The sequence below is a fragment of the Emydura macquarii genome, unplaced genomic scaffold (genome assembly GCF_026122565.2).
Source record: "Emydura macquarii macquarii isolate MOO-44397 ecotype Brisbane River unplaced genomic scaffold, CSIRO-AGI_Emac_v2 contig_3603, whole genome shotgun sequence".
Lineage (NCBI taxonomy): Eukaryota > Metazoa > Chordata > Testudines > Chelidae > Emydura > Emydura macquarii.
The window spans coordinates 8153821-8172368 of NW_027133740.1; the positions used below are offsets into that span (position 1 = coordinate 8153821).

Below are 18548 nucleotides of genomic sequence, written 5' to 3' on the forward strand. Positions count from 1 at the left end.
AAAGCCGGTAAATGCTGTTCCTTTCAAAGTTGATAGTGTGTTGTTTTTGTTTTTGTTTTTTTAACTAAAAGAGATGTTTGTTTGTTTTTATATAAATTGTTCATTGCTGTATTTCATTATGGAATTTACCAAAATTAATGCATTCCCTTCATGTGTTTTATTTGAGACACTGTCTATGGTTGAAGAGAGTATTTTCTAATGTATTTCTAAGTTGTGTTCATCTGAAAGGCTTGGTCAAGTTCTGTGCTGACTTTAGTCATCTGATGTGAAAATTTTCCTCATTTAAACATTTATTGTGATGTTCTCTGAACGTAAGTAAATAAATACTAATTGTTATTTTTCCCCCTCACAGCTTCATATTCTGCAATTCAACCTCATTCTCTAACAAAACATCAGCAGATACCTCTTCATTCACCACCTGCAAAGATTTCCCATCATCAGCTGATATTACAACAGCAGCAGCAAATTCAGCCAATCACACTTCAGACTACTCCCCATCAGGATCCACCTCCATCACAACACTATGTTCCACTTCAAAGCCATGGTCTTCCTCCAGTTCCCAATAGTGTCCAGTCACAACATTGCTCACCTGTTCACGTCCATCCTCCTCTAACAATATCTCCTACTCCATCCCAGTCAGCTCAGCAGTCAGTAGTGGTGTCTCCTACACCTGCTCACTCACCTAGCCAGTCTCCCACAATAATTATTCATCCACAAGCACTTATTCAGTCACAACCACATCCTCTTATGCCATCAGCTCTACAGTCAGAACAGAGCACACAGCAGCCTACTACTAGTCCAGTACGACCAGTAGCACAACAGCTTAATCTTCCATCCCATCTTACAGTTCCACCTTCCCCAGTAGTACATATTGGGCCAGTAGATCAGCCCAACTTGATGTCCCCGGGCCAGCAGATAGTGTCTCCAACACCACACCAGCAATATCCAACCTTACAGTCCATGCCAATCCCAGTTGCAACCCCTCCACAGCTGTCAACATCTCCAACCCAGATTCAGCAACTGCCCTTGCAGTCTGTGCAATCTTTACAAATGCAGCCTGAAATTCTGTCCCAGGGCCAGGTTTTGGTGCAAAATACTTTGGTTTCTGAGGAGGAGCTTCCTGCTGCAGAAGCTTTGGTTCAACTGCCATTTCAGACTCTTCCACCACCACAGACTGTTGCAGTAAACCTTCAAGTACAACCATCAGTACCTGTTGAAACTCCTGTGGTAAGCCCTCAGAAACTTTCTTTTTGGTTTTAATGTTTAACTGAAAGTGAAAAACCCTTTCTACAACAACATTCTATTATGGCCAGAGATGGCAAAAATCTCATAAGTGTGTAAGGAAAGAAGAATCTGTTCTCAAAATCATTTACAGATTTGGTAAAACTGACATTACTGCATGGCATTTGAACACAGTGGTGTGTTGTAGAGCTGGCTCCCAGTCTGACACTCATTTATTGCTGTATAAGCAAGTAATATTGCTGTCTTTGAAGAACTGATTTTTCCATTATGAAACAATGTCCTTTGAAAAAAATGTTCTGTTGTTCTTCAAAACCTAAGTGAAAATTGAGTGAAACTCAGGAATATGAGCCAAATGCCAGACAGCCTTTTGGTGCATATTCTCCACCCTACCTAAGTTCTACTTGAGAGCAGTTGCAGGGGGTAGAGGGACACAGAGAAATGCACAAGAACAGCTGTAACTTACGCCACTGACATAAGGTCCCTCAGAGAATCAGTAGCTCCACTATACCTTTGGAATGTCACTAACGTAATCCCTTCTTCCCCTGATGCAGGAGTGGGAAGCAGTTGGTGCAAGAGCTGCCTGCACCAACTTTATGCTAGTGGAAAGTTCCCCTCTGGGGAGGGAACTGTCCATCTGTTTTAAACGGGTTGGAAAATCTGGCCCACTGACTTTAATGGGAATTTGATCAGGCCCTAGAGACTGAGGGGGAAATAGTCACAAAAATAAATGTTAATATATATTTTTAAAAAGGTATTTTCCCCTCTGTGAATTTTTCTGGTACTTCCTGGTGCAGCGTTCTGGGATATCCAGTATTAAGAGTCATGCCAACCCTGTTCAGTTTTAAGAGAATTTTCATTCCACATCCTTCCTGTTAGCTTGTGTGCATTTAAATAAATAATTTATATATCTGGTAAGTTGCAGCACCCTTTCTAGGTCTTTCAGAGCATTTGTTATATACATGCTGAGGGTCTGTGTTTGTGTACAACTTGTACAGTTTTATAAAAAGAAATATTAAAGGGAAGGATCTAACTATCTGGTAAATATGACACTGCATGCATCTATTATAAATGCAAAGAGTAGGCCTACAGTGCTATAACTGGTTCATTGGAAAATCTGTGAATTAATCAGTATGCCTGTCTTTTTCACCCCTTTCCCACATTGAAAATAGTAAGAGAGAAAATTTTCATGCTAAAAGTTGAAAATATGACTCCTATATCTAAAATCTTCAGTTAATGAAACTGACGAATATATTATCCAAATGAAGTTTAAACAGCAAATAACTATATGTCGTCAGTTAACAGAACATATTTTTTAAAAAGAAGAGAAATAATGAGAAATAGTCTCTGTGAACTATGTATGAATTTTTGGCCCTCTATGTTAAATAAAGTGCAATTTTAAATACTCAAATACATTTGGCTAATCAAGGATTTGGGAATTTTCAATATAATAGACATTAGGGAACATAAAACTTTGCTAGTTTTAGCTCTTATTTTTTAATTGTGAGTTTTGGGGGCTGCCTTGTGGCTCACTCATTTTGACCCTGATTCAGCAAAGTACTTAAGAAAGAGTTTAACAGTAAGCATGAATAGTCCCATTGAAGACAGTGGGATTACTTATATGTTTAAAATTAAGCATGTATTTAAGTGTTCTGCTGGATTAGAGCCTTTGTCACCTGGTTTTCCTGGCATGCACCTATTGACAGTTCCTATTGCTATCATAATTTAAGCACTTGCTCATTCACTCAGTTACCATCCACCCATGCATTTCCATTGATTTTTCACTCATTTACACCTATAAAATATTTTTTTCATTCAAGCATATTTTCTTATTTATTCATAAATACATTTATTCCCTCACACACTATATGTTCTTTGCGGTGGTGCATTTGTCCATCTGTTAAATATTGAAAGGATGGTGTTATTTTTTTAAACTGGTATCTTTAGAAATTTTAAACAAGTGAGTATTTACACTTGAAAAGAGTATCAAAGGTGAAAAATTAAGGAGTAGTGAATAGAAGTTAAACATCTATGCTCATCAGAATATACACATAAGGAAAATGAATAAAACCCTCTGTGCTCATATAGTGGTGGAGGAAAGATAATTTAGAGAAGGTTTATTTGATAAATAACATTCCTAAACTTATTTAGACTTGAAACAAATGGTGAAAATAAGGAAAACGTTATAACAATCTTCATTGCCTTTTTAAATATCAAGTGGAAGAAAGGCAGAGTATAAATCATTGTTCCATCAGCCATCCAGCTGGGATCATCCCCAATGAGCTTGTGAAAAATGACCACGTCACACCTTTAAGTGAGGAAGAATTTGGCTGGCTGGCTGAATGAAGGGAACAGTGCTTTATATCTGGGGGGAAAGAGGTCAAACTGCTGCAAAAGGGGATACGGGGCGACACTGACTCATTCCCTGGAATCCAGATGGGTGGAAGGATTTAAAAGGGGTAGCCCATGTGGTGAATCCCCCTTTCATACCCACCCTCCATCTCCTTTAGATGAAGAAATACCAGGTTTGGTCAAGACCTGGTGTGGGCATTGTTCTAGTCGCCTCTTTTTAGGGGGGCTGGAAAGGAATTTTTCCCTTACCCCAGATTGGCCTATGTGGAGTTGGAGTTGTTTTTTTTGCTTCCCCACAGTGAGTTTGGGGAGGGCTGTGTTGACATGTGGCTTGAAGGGAGTTAAGCTATATGTTGCAACTCATATAAGTGGGGTGGACGTCCAGTGCAGGTACTCCATAGGGAAGGTATACAGTGACTGGATAAAAGGCTTGGTAAAGGACTTAAAAAGGAGGTGTTGATTAAAGGAACAGTACGGGGAGTAGAAGGGGGGCTGGGGCTCCTATGATTGATACGGCAGGAAGCCAACCCCCCTTTCTTATAGCCTGTCTTAACCCTCCTACAAGATGGGGTGGATGATAAAGTCTCAGCATTGGATTGGCTGGGGGACCTGGATGTAAAAAGAAGAGGGGGCTGGCAGACGTTATTGAATGAACTTGGGGTTATCTGCACTGTACACTTTTATCTGCCAGGTAGTCCCAGACATCTAATAGTAAAGTTGTGGCCTGATTAAAACCATATGAAATGTCTCCTGTCCTTCTTTCGGTATAGCCAAGCAATATCTGAGTTGAATCAGAAGTGTGTTAATTTATTTGGCTTGTACAAGATAGTATTTCAAAATACATACAAAAATAAGAACACCCCCTTCCCCCCACTCCAGCTTCCTATTCTGAGACTAGCTGTTGTTCATAAGCTCACTAGGGGTCTCTTGTGTCCAAGGCAACTTGAGTTCTGAGAGGCCAGCAATTTTAACTGTATCTATTGCAAAGAACATTTTCAAATAGGGTTAGTGCAACTGTAATGTGAACACGATTATGTATTATCTGTTTCTGATATTTTATTCTGATGTACTCAGACATGTATTATTTGTACAGCAGACTTTGTCTACATTTTTCCCCCTTCTCTGCCCACAAATATTTGGTAACTATACGCATTTTTCTTACAGACTTTTATATAGAAAAGGACTATTATCTGCCTGTATGACTGTGCTTAATATTCTTGAAGTAGAACTCCTTCCATTTTTAATTATGGCCCACAGACCATAGTATACATTTAGGACTATATACTACCCTCAGGGAACACACTACCTTCAGTTTTCACAATGATCAAGTGTAGCACTAAACTTTTAGGACTAGATTTTGGTGCCCTTTCTAATGATGAGTAGTCCCATTGATTTGAATAGGACTACTTGTAGAGTAAGGTAGTATTCCAGACGACTAAGGTTATCAGAGTATGGCCCTCTATTATCATTATGTATTATGTATTCAATATTTTATTTTTGCATTTTGCATCATTTAATGGGGAAAATATTCCCCTTTCCGGGACCTCCAGTATTCCTTCCTTTTGTTTATCTATCTTTTCCATCCTACTTTTTTATTTTGTTCTTTCTCTCTTCCCCATCCACCTCTCTTTCTTTCTCTCTTTCTTCCTTCTGGATTTTCATCTCTGCAGCAACTCTCAATTGTACTCTCATGATCTTCGCTCTCACAGTCTACTAAAATGATCAGTTGTGAAATAGCTAATGCTGACATTTAAAACATCATCATTAGGCTTTAGAGATAACATCCCAATGAGTTTAATGGTGCAGGGGAATTCACACCTTTCAGGGGCTTTGTTTCAAGCTCTCACCAGACTGAGGAAGACACTACTGTAGTTATTGTTCAATGTGAATTTGGAAGGTAATGCTAATCTCAGCCCCCTGTTAGTTCAGGCAGGGACAAGGCCCAGGAATGGAAGCCAGGTGTCTCTCTTAACAGCTTGGAATTGAACTACCTAATCTGCTGAGTTTGCTTTCTGTAAATCACTTCAATTTACATTGTAGTTTTGGAGAAAATCATTTATAACAGCTTTAGCTGATAAACTTGGCATATTCTTTTGAAATCCTTGTTTTGCTTACTGTAATATGCAACTCTGGAGTTTGCACTCTGGAGTTTGCACATAACTTTGGTGACCTGGTGCATTATAGACTCCAGACTGAATTTATTCCTGCTCCCAGTTCAGAAATACTGATTGTAAAATATACCTTCCCCTATCAATATGAAGCCTTTTTTATGGGATACTATGAATCTCTATTTTTTCATGGAAAGATATAATTTATAAACCTAAAATTGTATCCAAAAATGGAATTAAAAGAATGTTAAATTTGCAAAGTCAAACGTTCAAAAGTTAGGAAATGGCAGAATTAAGGTTGCCTGTGCCACCTTTAATTTGACCCCCTTGTGCATATGCATTATGAAAGTCTTTAATTGAATGATCTCACGTTATTTTTCCCATAGGACCCTTCCTTCTCCATGCATCCTGAAAGCCAGTAGGGCGAGCATTGTGAGCACAGGAGAGACAGTTATCCTGCTCTCAGTTCCTGTGCCTGGTGCCACAGCAGCCCCCAGCAGCTGGGAGGAGAAATTGATGGGAAGGTCTCATTCAGACTCTGCAGACCCAGGATGGATCATGCCCAGAACAGACAGAATCTTCAGAGAATTAAGCTGCCTAACTCTAACAAATCTCCATGACCATGTGTGAAGTGCAATTTTCAGAGGCTCATAACCTGACCAAATTTGGGTGGACTTTCATGAGGATGGCAAAAGTCACATCCCTCACTCCAGGGTGACCCCGTCTGCCAAATTTCAAGTACTTCTCGTCCAAAGCATGGGGATGCTAGAACTTCTCAATGAAACAATTGTAAGATTATTTTAACATGGGCAAAACATTGCATTTTTCCCTCGACTCATTCTGACAAATAGGTGAATGGTGTTTGCTGAAACTTTCCAAAAATGTCTGAAGCAGACATGCTTGGCACATTAAATTTCAACTGAAACAGTTAAAGTTTGGCAAAGTTATAAACAAATGAAAATAGGAATCTTGTAATGTAAAGTGTTGCGGATGAAGGTAGTTCATTCAATCCATGCTCATTCTATCTATGTCCTCTTTACTGAGAGAGCCATTCAGTTTTATTGCTTAAATCTAGTGGTAATCTTTAAAAATATATATAATAAAACATGGAAGACTAGAGAGATTAGAGATGGGGAGGGCCAGTTAAATTCTCTAGATCATCTGTCTGTGAAGAGAATGGTACACATGTCTTAGGATTTGGCTGATATTACAAATGCTGTAGTTTAGTTCTCATTATTACTAGGTCATCAGAATCCAGTCAGGGATAGATGAGTGGGATGTGTGTTTGTAGTGTGGAAAAATTGAAGTATAATATTAACGAGCGATAATATATTTTAAAAAATCAATTGGTAATTTGTTTGTCAAGAAGATTATGTTTATGTATCTGTTTTGGCATGTTAAGGTAGAATGGAAAATTCTCTAAAGCAATGATCTGTTCAATGCAGATTTATCAAGTGGAGAACATGTGCGAGGAAGAGATGCCAGAGGAGTCCGAATGCGTCCCTATGGTTAGAACCCCTACCCCACCAACCTTGTCTCCACCAGCCATAATGTTAGGGAATGGCGAGGAGCTTACTTCAGAAGAACGTTTGTCAGGTGAGCACAAGTGCAGAGACTGATAGAATTAGGTCAGCTTTTCTGCCTGAATCTCTTTCTGATCAGGTCCTTTTCCTAGCCTGAGAGGTTTAAAGCAAAAGTATGTGACTCATCTTTTTTTATGGTTTAATGGGTTAGTTCGCCAAGATAATAGAGCTTCATGAAATATACTACTAAGCAGAATGGTAGAATGATATATTCAGTTATAAAGAAATATATGAAGAAATTTATTTAATTTTAAGAAAGCCATTTATATAGAGAGTATGCTTTTTGATTAATTTTAATTGATTTTCATATGAAGAACATACAAGCTGTAAATCATTTATCTTGTGTTTATCTTTTGACCTCTTAGATTGTAAGGTCTTTGTGGCAGCGAATCTGTTTCCATATGTGCTTGTATAGCACCAAGCAAATGGAACCCCTATCTTAATTGGGCCCCATGGGCACTATCACGATTTATTTATTTATTTTATTAATTTATTAATAGTAACAGTAGCAATCTTCACTGGTTTGTGAACTGCCCGCCAAACACTAAAGTCCTGATCATCATACAAGCTGATCTGCGTCCAGGATCAAGGTCTCTAGTTGGAAAATGCTGTAAGGATATCAGCTGTATTGTAATTGTTCTAATTCACTTCATTTTTTGGTATGTCATGAGAAAGGTGTATTGTAAGACAAAAGCTACCAGTAAATGTTTTATTTAGTTTAATTATAGAGAATTACTTTGTCTGTATCTTCCATTGTGCTGCACTAGGGCCTGATCCTGCAGGTAGATGAGTTCTGAGTACCCTCAATTCCTTTTTAAATCAGATAGTTGAGGGCATTATGCACATCACAGGAGGTGCTCAGCACATTGTAGGATAGAACAGAATAGAACAGGGAGAAGAAGGCATAAGAAAGTCTCTTTCCTTAGATAAACAGCAGGACAGGATTTCTTTGCTGCATTCACATGCCAGGAGGAGAAGGCTGTCTGATATCAGGATCAGTTAGCGTACATACTACAGTCAAAAGCAAATACTAGCCAACATCAGGTACAAGTATATGTTACTCCTGCCTGGAGAAGCAGCATAGTATGTTCTCCTGGAAGGCTTGAGGGATTCTGCCTGGACTGCAGAAGTCATTTTGCATAGGTTGCACTATTGTTGTTTAGCTCCCACACCAACCAGAGCATCCTGTGTGTGTATTACAGAACAGTTTATGAATAATTGTCATGAAACAACTCAAATATACCTGAGTCCTTTGGGGGGAGTCCAAAAGAAGTAGTCTTAGGCAAGCATTTTTCTTCAAGTTTCAGCAAACACAAGAGTTAATTACATAAGCAAACCTGCAGTGCCACTCATTGGGGAAGTTCCAATCCTTTAGCTATTTCTTTGTGTTTTTCCTCAGAGTCATAGATCTGTTTCTAGCATAGATCCACTATAGAACCCCCAAAAGTATCAAGCCAGGTGTCTTATGCTACAGTACAGTATGCCTAACTTAGTTCCTGTTACTTTCTAACGCCTATTTTATCCCCCACCTTCATTTGTTTTGATGAGAAACTTCAGAGCTAACATTTTTATTCTAAACACAAAGTAAATTAAAAATCCAAATATACATCACACATTTACAAATCTGTGAACTGCAAGTTATTCTATTATTTTAATTAATTCCTATTAAGAGATTTGTATCAGCCCAATCAGCCTCTTGGGCTGGAAAAATAGTGGACTTATTTATAAGTGTGCATGACATCTTACATGGCCACTAACGGAAACAGGCCAAAATTTTCAAATCTGGGTGCCTACAGTTGGGCTCCTGTATCCATATTTATGCAACTAAATAGAAGCGACCTGACTTTCTAATGTGTTTATGAATTTGCAGTTCAGTGGAACAGGGTTTGCTCACCACCATTAGAAATCAGACCATTTCTATTGAAGTGCCTAAATATGGTTTTAGGAGCCCAGCATTAGAAACCCAAGTTTTAAATGTTGGTCTCGGTTCCTGTCTTGTGGATTTACAATCTAGCTGGATGGCTAAGGACAATATGACACAAATATTTGAAAGGTGATTGTTGTGGGCAAAGGTGAGTATAACTAGGAGATACTAAACAAAGGAAAATTTAGGTTGAATGTCAGGAAAAATGTCCTAATGGTGCAGGCTATTAGTCTGTGGAATAGTTTTCCAAGGTAAGTGAAGTTGTCCTGTCATTTGTATAATTTAAAGTTTATAATATAAATTATAAGGGAAAAATCTGCATTGGCAAGACCATGAATGCAGTAATGTAGGTGTTTTTCCATCTCTTCTTTCTATAACTCTGTGAAAATATCTGAGCACAAGTGATTAAAAATATAAAATATTTTATATTATTTTTCCAGAACAAGTTGGACTTCATGCAGTGGCATCATCAGTCAGTGCCTCAGTAATTAAGTCTCCATCAGACCCTTCACATGCCTCTATTCCACCACCTCCTCTTTTGCTTCCAGCAGCTGCCACCAGGAGTAACATCACATCAATGCCTAATAGCATTCCTAGTCTAGAAAACAAACCTCCACAGGCTATCGTTAAACCACAGATCCTGACCCATGTTATTGAGGGCTTTGTGATTCAGGAGGGTTTAGAGCCATTTCCTGTAAGTGTAAAAGTTACAAGCTATTAATATATGTTTTAAAAGGCAAACAAATCTGTTTAGTTATTTGTGGCTATTACTCAGTTAAATTCTTTATATTCTGAATAACTTATTAGAACTTTGGGACTGACCTTCTTTTCCTTCTGTTTTATAGCCATTTGTTGCAGCACTTTTACAACATATTTACAAATGTTACAGCATACACTATGTATGCATATGTTATATGCATAATTTATATCTGTTAAATGCATATTTACATGTGTTACAGCATATTTGAATCAGGTTTATCTTAAGTGTATAATTAGAATTCATGCTACTTTTTTGGTCCAGCTGTATAATTGAATGACAGGATAATAGTTATTAATATAACCATAGCAGAGAATTTTTCTGAAAAAAGAGGGCTATTAAAATATATGTATGTTTTTGTCAGATGTGTATAATGAGATGAAATTGTTTTAGTATTATTGTTTGTGATTGTTTTTTAATAACACTTTGTTTTACTTTTATCCATCCTGTAGAAAAATTACTCAGCATAGATACCTGAAATGGCGTTCTGTGTATACTGTTACTTTAGTGTTAAGATGTGTGGGACAAACTTTGATCCCATTGAAGCCACTTTCAAAACTCGCACTGACTTCAGTGTAACCAGGAATTGGCCTAGTCAGAGCAGAAGGTTGCTTACCATTGGAAACTTTTAAAGACAGAAATGACCAGTTCCAAACCACTGCATCTGCAGTTTTGAAAGTGGGATGTATTCTGCCTTGCTAATCAATTTAGTGTATAACCCTCATCCTCTCATTTATCTTTCTCATCTCCCTTTGCTTACTGTAGTGTCTTCCTGTGTAAAATCTAGTTTTGATTGTAAGATCCTTAGGGCAGGAACCTGTCCTTTTATTTGTCTGAAAAATGATGTGTGAAAGTGTGGCACTATAAATCATAATGATGATAAAGAATGTGGATCAGCAGCAAGTGCTAAATACCATGTGCCATTTTCTTCTAATTGTTGTTTCATGCTGCTCTGCTTTTATTGTTACAGGTAAGTCGTTCATCTCTGCTAGTTGAGCAACCTGCGAAAAAAAGGCTCCTAATGGAGGGTCAGGTCCTGAGTGTCATGTGTGTTGAGTCAGAACTGCAGAACAATACAAAACACGCAGAGAACTCCTCAGACACAGAGACGGAGGACATAATTACAGAAGGTTTGTAGATTTAATTTAATACACATTTTTCCAGTCAATGTTAAGGCATAGACTGTGAAGCCTGTACATCTGGCTGCTTCTCTCTTGCACAACATTGACCACCAGAGAATTTGTGGTGGGGTGTGAAAATAAGAATTTAGCATCTTTTGCCGGAACTTAATACTTTTTGTTGGTGCATTTGCAAGTTGGACAGATGGATGCCGGGGTCTGCCACAGCACCTTTGTGGGAGCCAAGAAGAGCCTCATTGATCGGTAGTGCAATCCTGGAGGAAGAGAATGTGCGGAAGATACCTAGTAGTTTATGCTGCTGGTCTTAACTTCCTCAAAAGGGATCTGCAAGGATTCTGCAATCTTGAAAGTCCCTTATGGCATATCCACCATACACATTGTTTTATAAAGACAAAGTCACACTACACCCAAACCCAAGATTTTTGCCTAAGGTCCCAACATCTTTTCATCTCAATCAACCAATACACCTTTCATGCTTCTTCCCAAAGCCCCATAGCAACCAACCAACAGGAGGCGGTTCTACACAGCCTAGATGTGAAACAGGCATTAGCCTTTTACCTGGACAGGACTAAATCCTTCGGGAAATCACAATTATTCCTCTCCACCACCGAAAGATCCGAAGGCACTGCCATATCTAAACAACTCCCCTCTAAGTGGATCTCACCATGTATATGTTTATCTTACAAACTCCATGATAGACAACCTCCGACCTCAGTCAGAACACATTCCATGCATTTGTTAGCTGCCTCGGTTGCACTTCTTAATGTCCTCATTGATGACATTTGTAAAGCCGTCACATGGGCATTGACAGACACTTTCGCCTGTCACTACACTATTATGCACAACGATACAATGGATACTCTTTTAGGGCATGTGGTCCTCTCCTCAGCAGTACATGTCACTCTGAACACATGTTACTCACCCTGTGCAGTAACTGAGGTTCTTTGAGATCTGTGTCCATATGGGTGCTCCACTCCATTTGCACCTCCCTGCCCTCCTCTCCTCTGCTTTGGAGCCGAAAATATAAGCTCTGCAGCAGAGAAGGAACTGGGGGTGGTCAGACTGCACAGTGCTCTATATACATCCCACTCACATCATGAATATGGAGAGGTGTGAATGTGTGGTCCAATGGGCGCTGCTGATGAAGATCTCCGATCCCAGGTGCAGGAGTGCTGCCGCACCTACAGTGGAGCACCTAAAGTGGAGCACCCATAAGGACACACATCTCAAAGAACCTCAGTTACTGCACCAGCTGAGTAACCTTCTCTTCCTGAGCAGATTTCAAGCAGATAGTTTATCTGTTGATTTACAGCACTGTTCTCAAACATTTGCAGTTGTTTACCATTTGTAATTATCATTTCTGATAGCTGGTGGTTGTATTATACACATTCTGCAGTTATTCAGTAGATGAGCCAGGAAACATCTGCCCAACATTGAGAGCCATCTACAAACGCCAACGTCAAATAATATAATCACTTTTCCCATCATACAACAGTTAAACTTGTGTAAAAGGAAGAAGTGCTTCATATGCAAAAGAGCAGTTTCTTTTTTTACCATTTTCCCTGCACTCTTCTAAGGGTCTTCCTCTTTCTCCAGGTAGAATGATTAGGTTGAATTGTATCAGTAAATTCCTGAGGAAGAGAGATTGATTTTAAGGAGACATATATGTGGTTTTCATTTCTTCAGTTTCAAAGCTGATAAGATCTGATGCATTTTCCTGTTTTTAAACCAATGAGATTGAGGTTCTTCCTCCATTGTTACTGCAGTTGTAATATGAGTTTATAAAACTGGTATATAATATGATAATATCTTCAGTCTTAAGATGAGTAGTGATTTGCTTAGCTTTAGTAGTATATTAGGATCCTGGTACCTCATAGGTTTTTTCACAATCTATTCAGCATTGTTTGATTTCTCCTTGTGGAAGTAATGCTTTCCAGTGTGCTACCCTGTTGACAATGCAGCAGAGTGAGTGTTGGGCAAGATTCTTGATGAGTAAACATCATCCAGTCAGAACATTAAAGGTTGAAAGTCCTGATCCTTGTGTTTAAACTACCATTCCAGAGTCTGTTTGCTGATGATAGAGTTCCACAAAGAGTCTAGAACCAAAAATATAGCAGTCATTGTTGCAAACTGAGTGGAAATTTTGTGTAGTTAAATTTGAATGAAGAGGGACAATGAGCAAGAAGTAAAATGTATTCAGTGAATTGGCTAATTTGGGGGGAAATGGCCAAATACTTGCCACCAACCTCTTTATACATTCACTTACATTTTAAATTAATTTATTTTGAACATGCTTGCACCCATTTTGTAAGCACTTGAGCTTTACTCACATGAATGCTTGTCAAATATAAATGTTAAATTTGCTCCCCTGATATTTGGCACCAGTAGTGTTATATTTTAATAATTGTGCCTGAGGATAACTTGCTGAGGCCAGGGGTCAGATTGGAGGAGGGCAGAGAAGAAAGCCACTGGTACTCTTCCCGGCTCCACCCATGTAGATTGTGCAGATGTTAAAAATATGACTGGGCATGACATCTATGCTTCTTGGTCTTGGCTCTCCTTCAGTGAGATTTGAAAACACCCATTTGTACAACACACCATCTGCTGTGCTTCTCAGGCTTAGTTTCCCCTCAATGAAGCTTGCGTGCCCTGCAGGGCTTCCTGAGCTTGGCTCCCCCTTGAGGGGCTCAGAGGCCCCATTGGGCTCCTTTTTGGGAGTGGGAAGAAGTGGCACCAAAATAAACTGTCAGAGTAGATTGTTCAGATCTCCGTAATATGATCAGTCCCTCTCCTTTTTTATGTGCTTTGATGTTAACAACAATGTTGACATTTAGAATATCCTCATTGGCATCCAAGCTGGCATCCATTGAGATGAATGGGGAAGATCACACCTCTCAGAGCTGTTTCTGATTCTGCAAAAGCAGGCAGATATCACTGCATCTTTAGGTGTCTACATTACAAGGGCTACCGCAGCACAGCTGTAGCACTGCATTTGGTACAGCAAGGGAGGGGTTTTTTCATCACTTTAGTAAACCCACCCCCTCGAGAGATGATAGCTAGGTCAACCAAGCAGTGTCTGTACCATGACAAGTCCTCATCTTTGGAATTTGCTTCCCTCCTGGTTCCAACAGAACCTGAATTTGTTAACTTTCCAGGCACAATTTAAGTCTGATTTCTCTTATGATCATTTTGGGGAGTTAAATTTCCTAGGTGAGGGGGTGGAGGCTGAAGGATAATTTATATGGGTATATGATATGGTTGGGTACAGTGCCTTAAGTTTTTTTTGTGTATCAATACATTGGAAAATTTGCTATTGAAATTAATCAAAGTATAGTACTGAAAATTTTTTAAATTTTTAGGGGCTCTGACCACTCCTTTTGTAAGTAGGACCATTGCATTCATATATGATTACATCACTGAGTATGGTGATCAGTGTGCATTAATGATGATGGTGATAAAATATGTGAAGTATTATTATTATTATTATTATTTATTATTAAAACAGTAAATGAAGTATATTTTATATAATATGGGAGCACTGCTTAATACAAGAGAGGACAAGATTCCCCAAACCACTTGTGAGAGCACAAAGTTAATCAAATGAGCCTGACAAGGATTTGATCATATATGCCACTACTTTATGCAATCTGAAAATAAAAAATAAACTAAACATAGGCAATAAATCTTAAAGTAGTATAATATTTCTAGGAATCCTGGTTTGGGGATGACCTGTGGCTTAGAAAGGAAAAGATTTTCAAAAATATTAATTCCCTCCCTATAGGGTCATTCTCTCTTTAAATTGCTATCTGTTCCAAAGATTAGATTCAGTGGCTTTCTCAGCCCTCCTCTTGATGATAAGAGTTATTCACATCCATTTAGGGAAGATAAATAGTACTATATAATGCTGTGACATATTACAGCTAAGCAATAAATAGTGCTTGAATTTTGAATATGGAGTGTCGAATGCTCACAGTGGACTGTTTATGATCAGTCCATAGAGGCCCAAAAAAAAAAGGGTTGATTAAATTTGAGGACATTACATGCTCGTAGTCTGTAAATGAAACAAAACAAAAGAGAGACTAAATTCATCAGATAAATTAATTAACACTTCACTCTGCTCAAGAAATTATTTGTATAATTTACTGATTTGGCATCAATTCTCTTAATGCCTTCTTAAGGCATTCAATTAAATTTGTTGAAACTGATATATGAATTTTTCTAATTTAAGTGGATCCTTAATAAATGAGAAATTACATGGCATCATGTTTAAAACATTCAAACTGACTTCTTGTGTGTGTCACTCCTTTCTGTAGAGGGACTAGATGAAATTGAAAATGATCTCCTGAAGTGTGAGTTTTGTGGAAAAATGGGATATGCTAATAAGTTCCTACGGTCAAAGCGATTCTGCTCCACGTCCTGTGCCAAAAGGTATTCTGCATTATTATTATTATTATTACTGAGATTATTAATCAGGATATAACACCAAATTGTATCTGGCACTTGAAAAATAGGTAAACCATGCTAAATAACAAACAAGGTCCTTGCCCCAAAGATTTTGCAATCTATAGTCATGAGGGGATACAATCCAGTACACTACAAAGCAATTCAGAAAAACAGAGTGATGTGTTCTGGCATAGCTGAAATGCTGCACAGAATAAGTAGATTTAGAGGTTTATTAGACTGAGTGGGAACAGTCTTTATTTGCATACATAAAAGGGAAATAAAAAATGTGATAAGCAAGTATAGTTCAGTTAATGTTTTCCAAAGCTACTCTGATGCTCCAGATAAGCCAAGCTTCTCAGCAGTTACCTGTTTACTTAATTAACAAAATAAAACATGTGGTTTCAGAGCCTTCTGTGATCTGATTATATTTGATTTTGTTTTTAAAAAATCAAACCTTTTATTTGTGAGCTCTTCAGTCAGTGCTGCAGAGGTAGAAATTTAACATTTTAGTCTACATGTACATTGTTACACTTAATTAATTAGAGGTACTAATCTTCTAGTGGTCTTTTGCGGTAGAAGTCTTATCTTGTGTTTTTATTGGTTTGTATATTTTAAAACCAGTTTTAATTTAGAATGAAAAAGTAAGCTAAATTCATTTTACTGTAAGTTTTCACGTAGCTGCTTTCCCTAATTCCAGAGCATAGAGAGGAAAGCATGATTTATCCATTGATCATTCTAAAAAAGAAAAGTATGTATAATTTTTCTCCAATATAATCTTTGTTTGAAATTGTTGAAGACTGAATGAGATCACCATGAGTAAAAGAAAGTCAGACTGTTTCTGTTTGTTACAGTGTCTGTCACAAATTGATTGAGTAAATAGATAGATAGAATCTATCAAATACAAGACTAGTACCTAGGCACTATGCATCCAAGGAGAGAATGAGATTTGGTGACTCTGCTTTGCCTAGTTGCACCGGAACTGATATTGATGATCTCACTCTTGAACTCTCTTTGATTTCTGGTGGATTCAGGATTCCAGGAACCAAGGCTTCCAAAGAACATATGATTGTCAGGTTAGAAAATATAGAACCAGATCCTCAGTTCATGTAAATGAACATAGCTCAACTGAAATCAATGAAGCTACACTGATTTACACCACCTGAGAATCTGACCCACAGTGTAGGGAACAGTCCTTCAGTGGTAAGGGAAATGTTAGCTGATCTTAAATCTCTTCCATTTGTAACTATAGGTATTACAATATTGCAGGATTTTTTGGCATGATAAGCCAATTTAAGCTCCTTTTTGTGTAAAGAGCATTAAGAATTTAATGAAAATATGCAGAATTAAATTTTCCAGTTAGTGATTCTTTTTTATAGTTGAGCAGAAAGTAGAAAAGTCTAGTCCCCAGTATTTACTTACCTTCTGAAACAGTGGAACAAGGGTGTACCCATTAGCCTAAATTGAGAAATTGGTTAATAGTGGACACACATTAAATCTGAGTTCCCAAATGTGATGTGGCAGGAAAAATGTCCCGAGCACCTTTTGGGCTGTGTGCACAGAGGAACAAGGCAGAAATGGACACTCGGGATACCGTGTTTAATTCTGGACACCACATTACCAAAATGATGCACTATTTAAAAGAAATGAGAGAAGAGCAACAAAAATTATTAAGGAGCTGGACCAGAATGATTAATGATGAATATGTAAACATGTATAGCTTGGCTAACCCATGTCTATGAAGAGGACATAATTGTTACAGATATTTGAAGGCCAAACAGGGGAAAAAATATTTGATGTTCTCCAAAGGGGCATAGTTCGGGGCCATGAGATGAAATTAAAAAAGAAAATTTGAATGTCAAAAGAAATAGCCTGATGGTGTGGTTTGTTAGTCTGTGGAATAGTATCCCAAGGTGATCTGTATAAAACCCCAGTACTTGGGATATTTAAAAAATAAGTCAGAATAAAGCACTGCAATATGTACTGTAGGGAATAGTCCTACACTCTGTAGGAGATAGACTTTCCTCTGTCTAATTTCAATGATTCTGTTATTTAGATTCTGATAAAAGATTCATATGGACATGCATAAAAAGCTTCTGACCCTTACTAAGCTTTTGCTAGTGAGGAAAAACAAAATTTCATAGCAGATAGTTCTCCTTTTGAAATTATTTGTGCAGATACCCATTGTTAGGTGCGTCTTGCTTTGTCTTACAAGCCATAGAATCATATCAGTAGAAACAAAACTATGGGGCACGCATGCTGCAGACAGGCTCTGCTTCCTAATCATCCCTCTGTTCCTTTTTCTGCCATGACCTCCACGTCTCTCTCTTATCAGTTTAGGTCCTACTATCTTTGGAATCTGGGTGAGGAGCGTTCACACTATAACTCTACAATCTGTCTGGGGTTTTATATCCCAAGCCAGAGGCAACAGAACTTGTAGGCTCAAAGTCCATTTAGTGGGGGAATATTTGTCAACCTCTTGATTCCACTGACCTCAAATGGTGCCTCATGATGAAGAGGATCTGCTCTTCACTCTAGTGATTTGAGTAGTTGTGGCTGTCTGTCTTTGTTGTTAAGGATCACAGGTGTATCCTTCTTTGCACAACTGGCTCTCAAGAATTCTGTCAGATCAGGTATAGGTCACATCAGCAAGATAACATATTTCTTCTTCAAGTCTTTTGAGCTGAGGGTGTATGCTGAAAAGTCTGTATTAAATCTAGCTCAGATGCTAAAATGTATAGGAGCTTCTTTGGATTCCAGAAGGATTTACACTTGTTTGATTCATGGCTGATTCTACAAAAGGCAGTTGTATCACACTTCCCAGGTAAGAATCTGTTTAGGGTGTTAGGACTGATGGCTTCATGCAGTTGCATAACTCCATTTATGAGACTTCTTATGCATCTGCTTTAGGTTATTTTTCTTCACAATCCAGTTGTTCATATTCTGCATAGAATTCCATCTCTGGTCTCTGCAGAGGTTGGAAAGCTTCTTTTGAAATCCAGGAAG

At 38.2% G+C, this 18548-nt stretch overlaps 1 protein-coding gene across 3 annotated transcripts in view; it reads left to right on the forward strand.

The window, feature by feature from the left end:
- PHC3 (polyhomeotic homolog 3) overlaps window positions 1-18548 on the forward strand; it is a 70693-nt gene that overhangs the window by 42554 nt on the left and 9591 nt on the right. For all 3 annotated transcript variants that reach the window (XM_067536627.1, XM_067536624.1, XM_067536626.1), the window contains 5 exons: window positions 353-1227; window positions 7145-7295; window positions 9647-9900; window positions 10934-11093; window positions 15416-15530. In XM_067536627.1, the coding sequence (XP_067392728.1) occupies window positions 353-1227; window positions 7145-7295; window positions 9647-9900; window positions 10934-11093; window positions 15416-15530 (1555 nt within the window). The remainder of the gene's footprint in view (window positions 1-352; window positions 1228-7144; window positions 7296-9646; window positions 9901-10933; window positions 11094-15415; window positions 15531-18548) is intronic.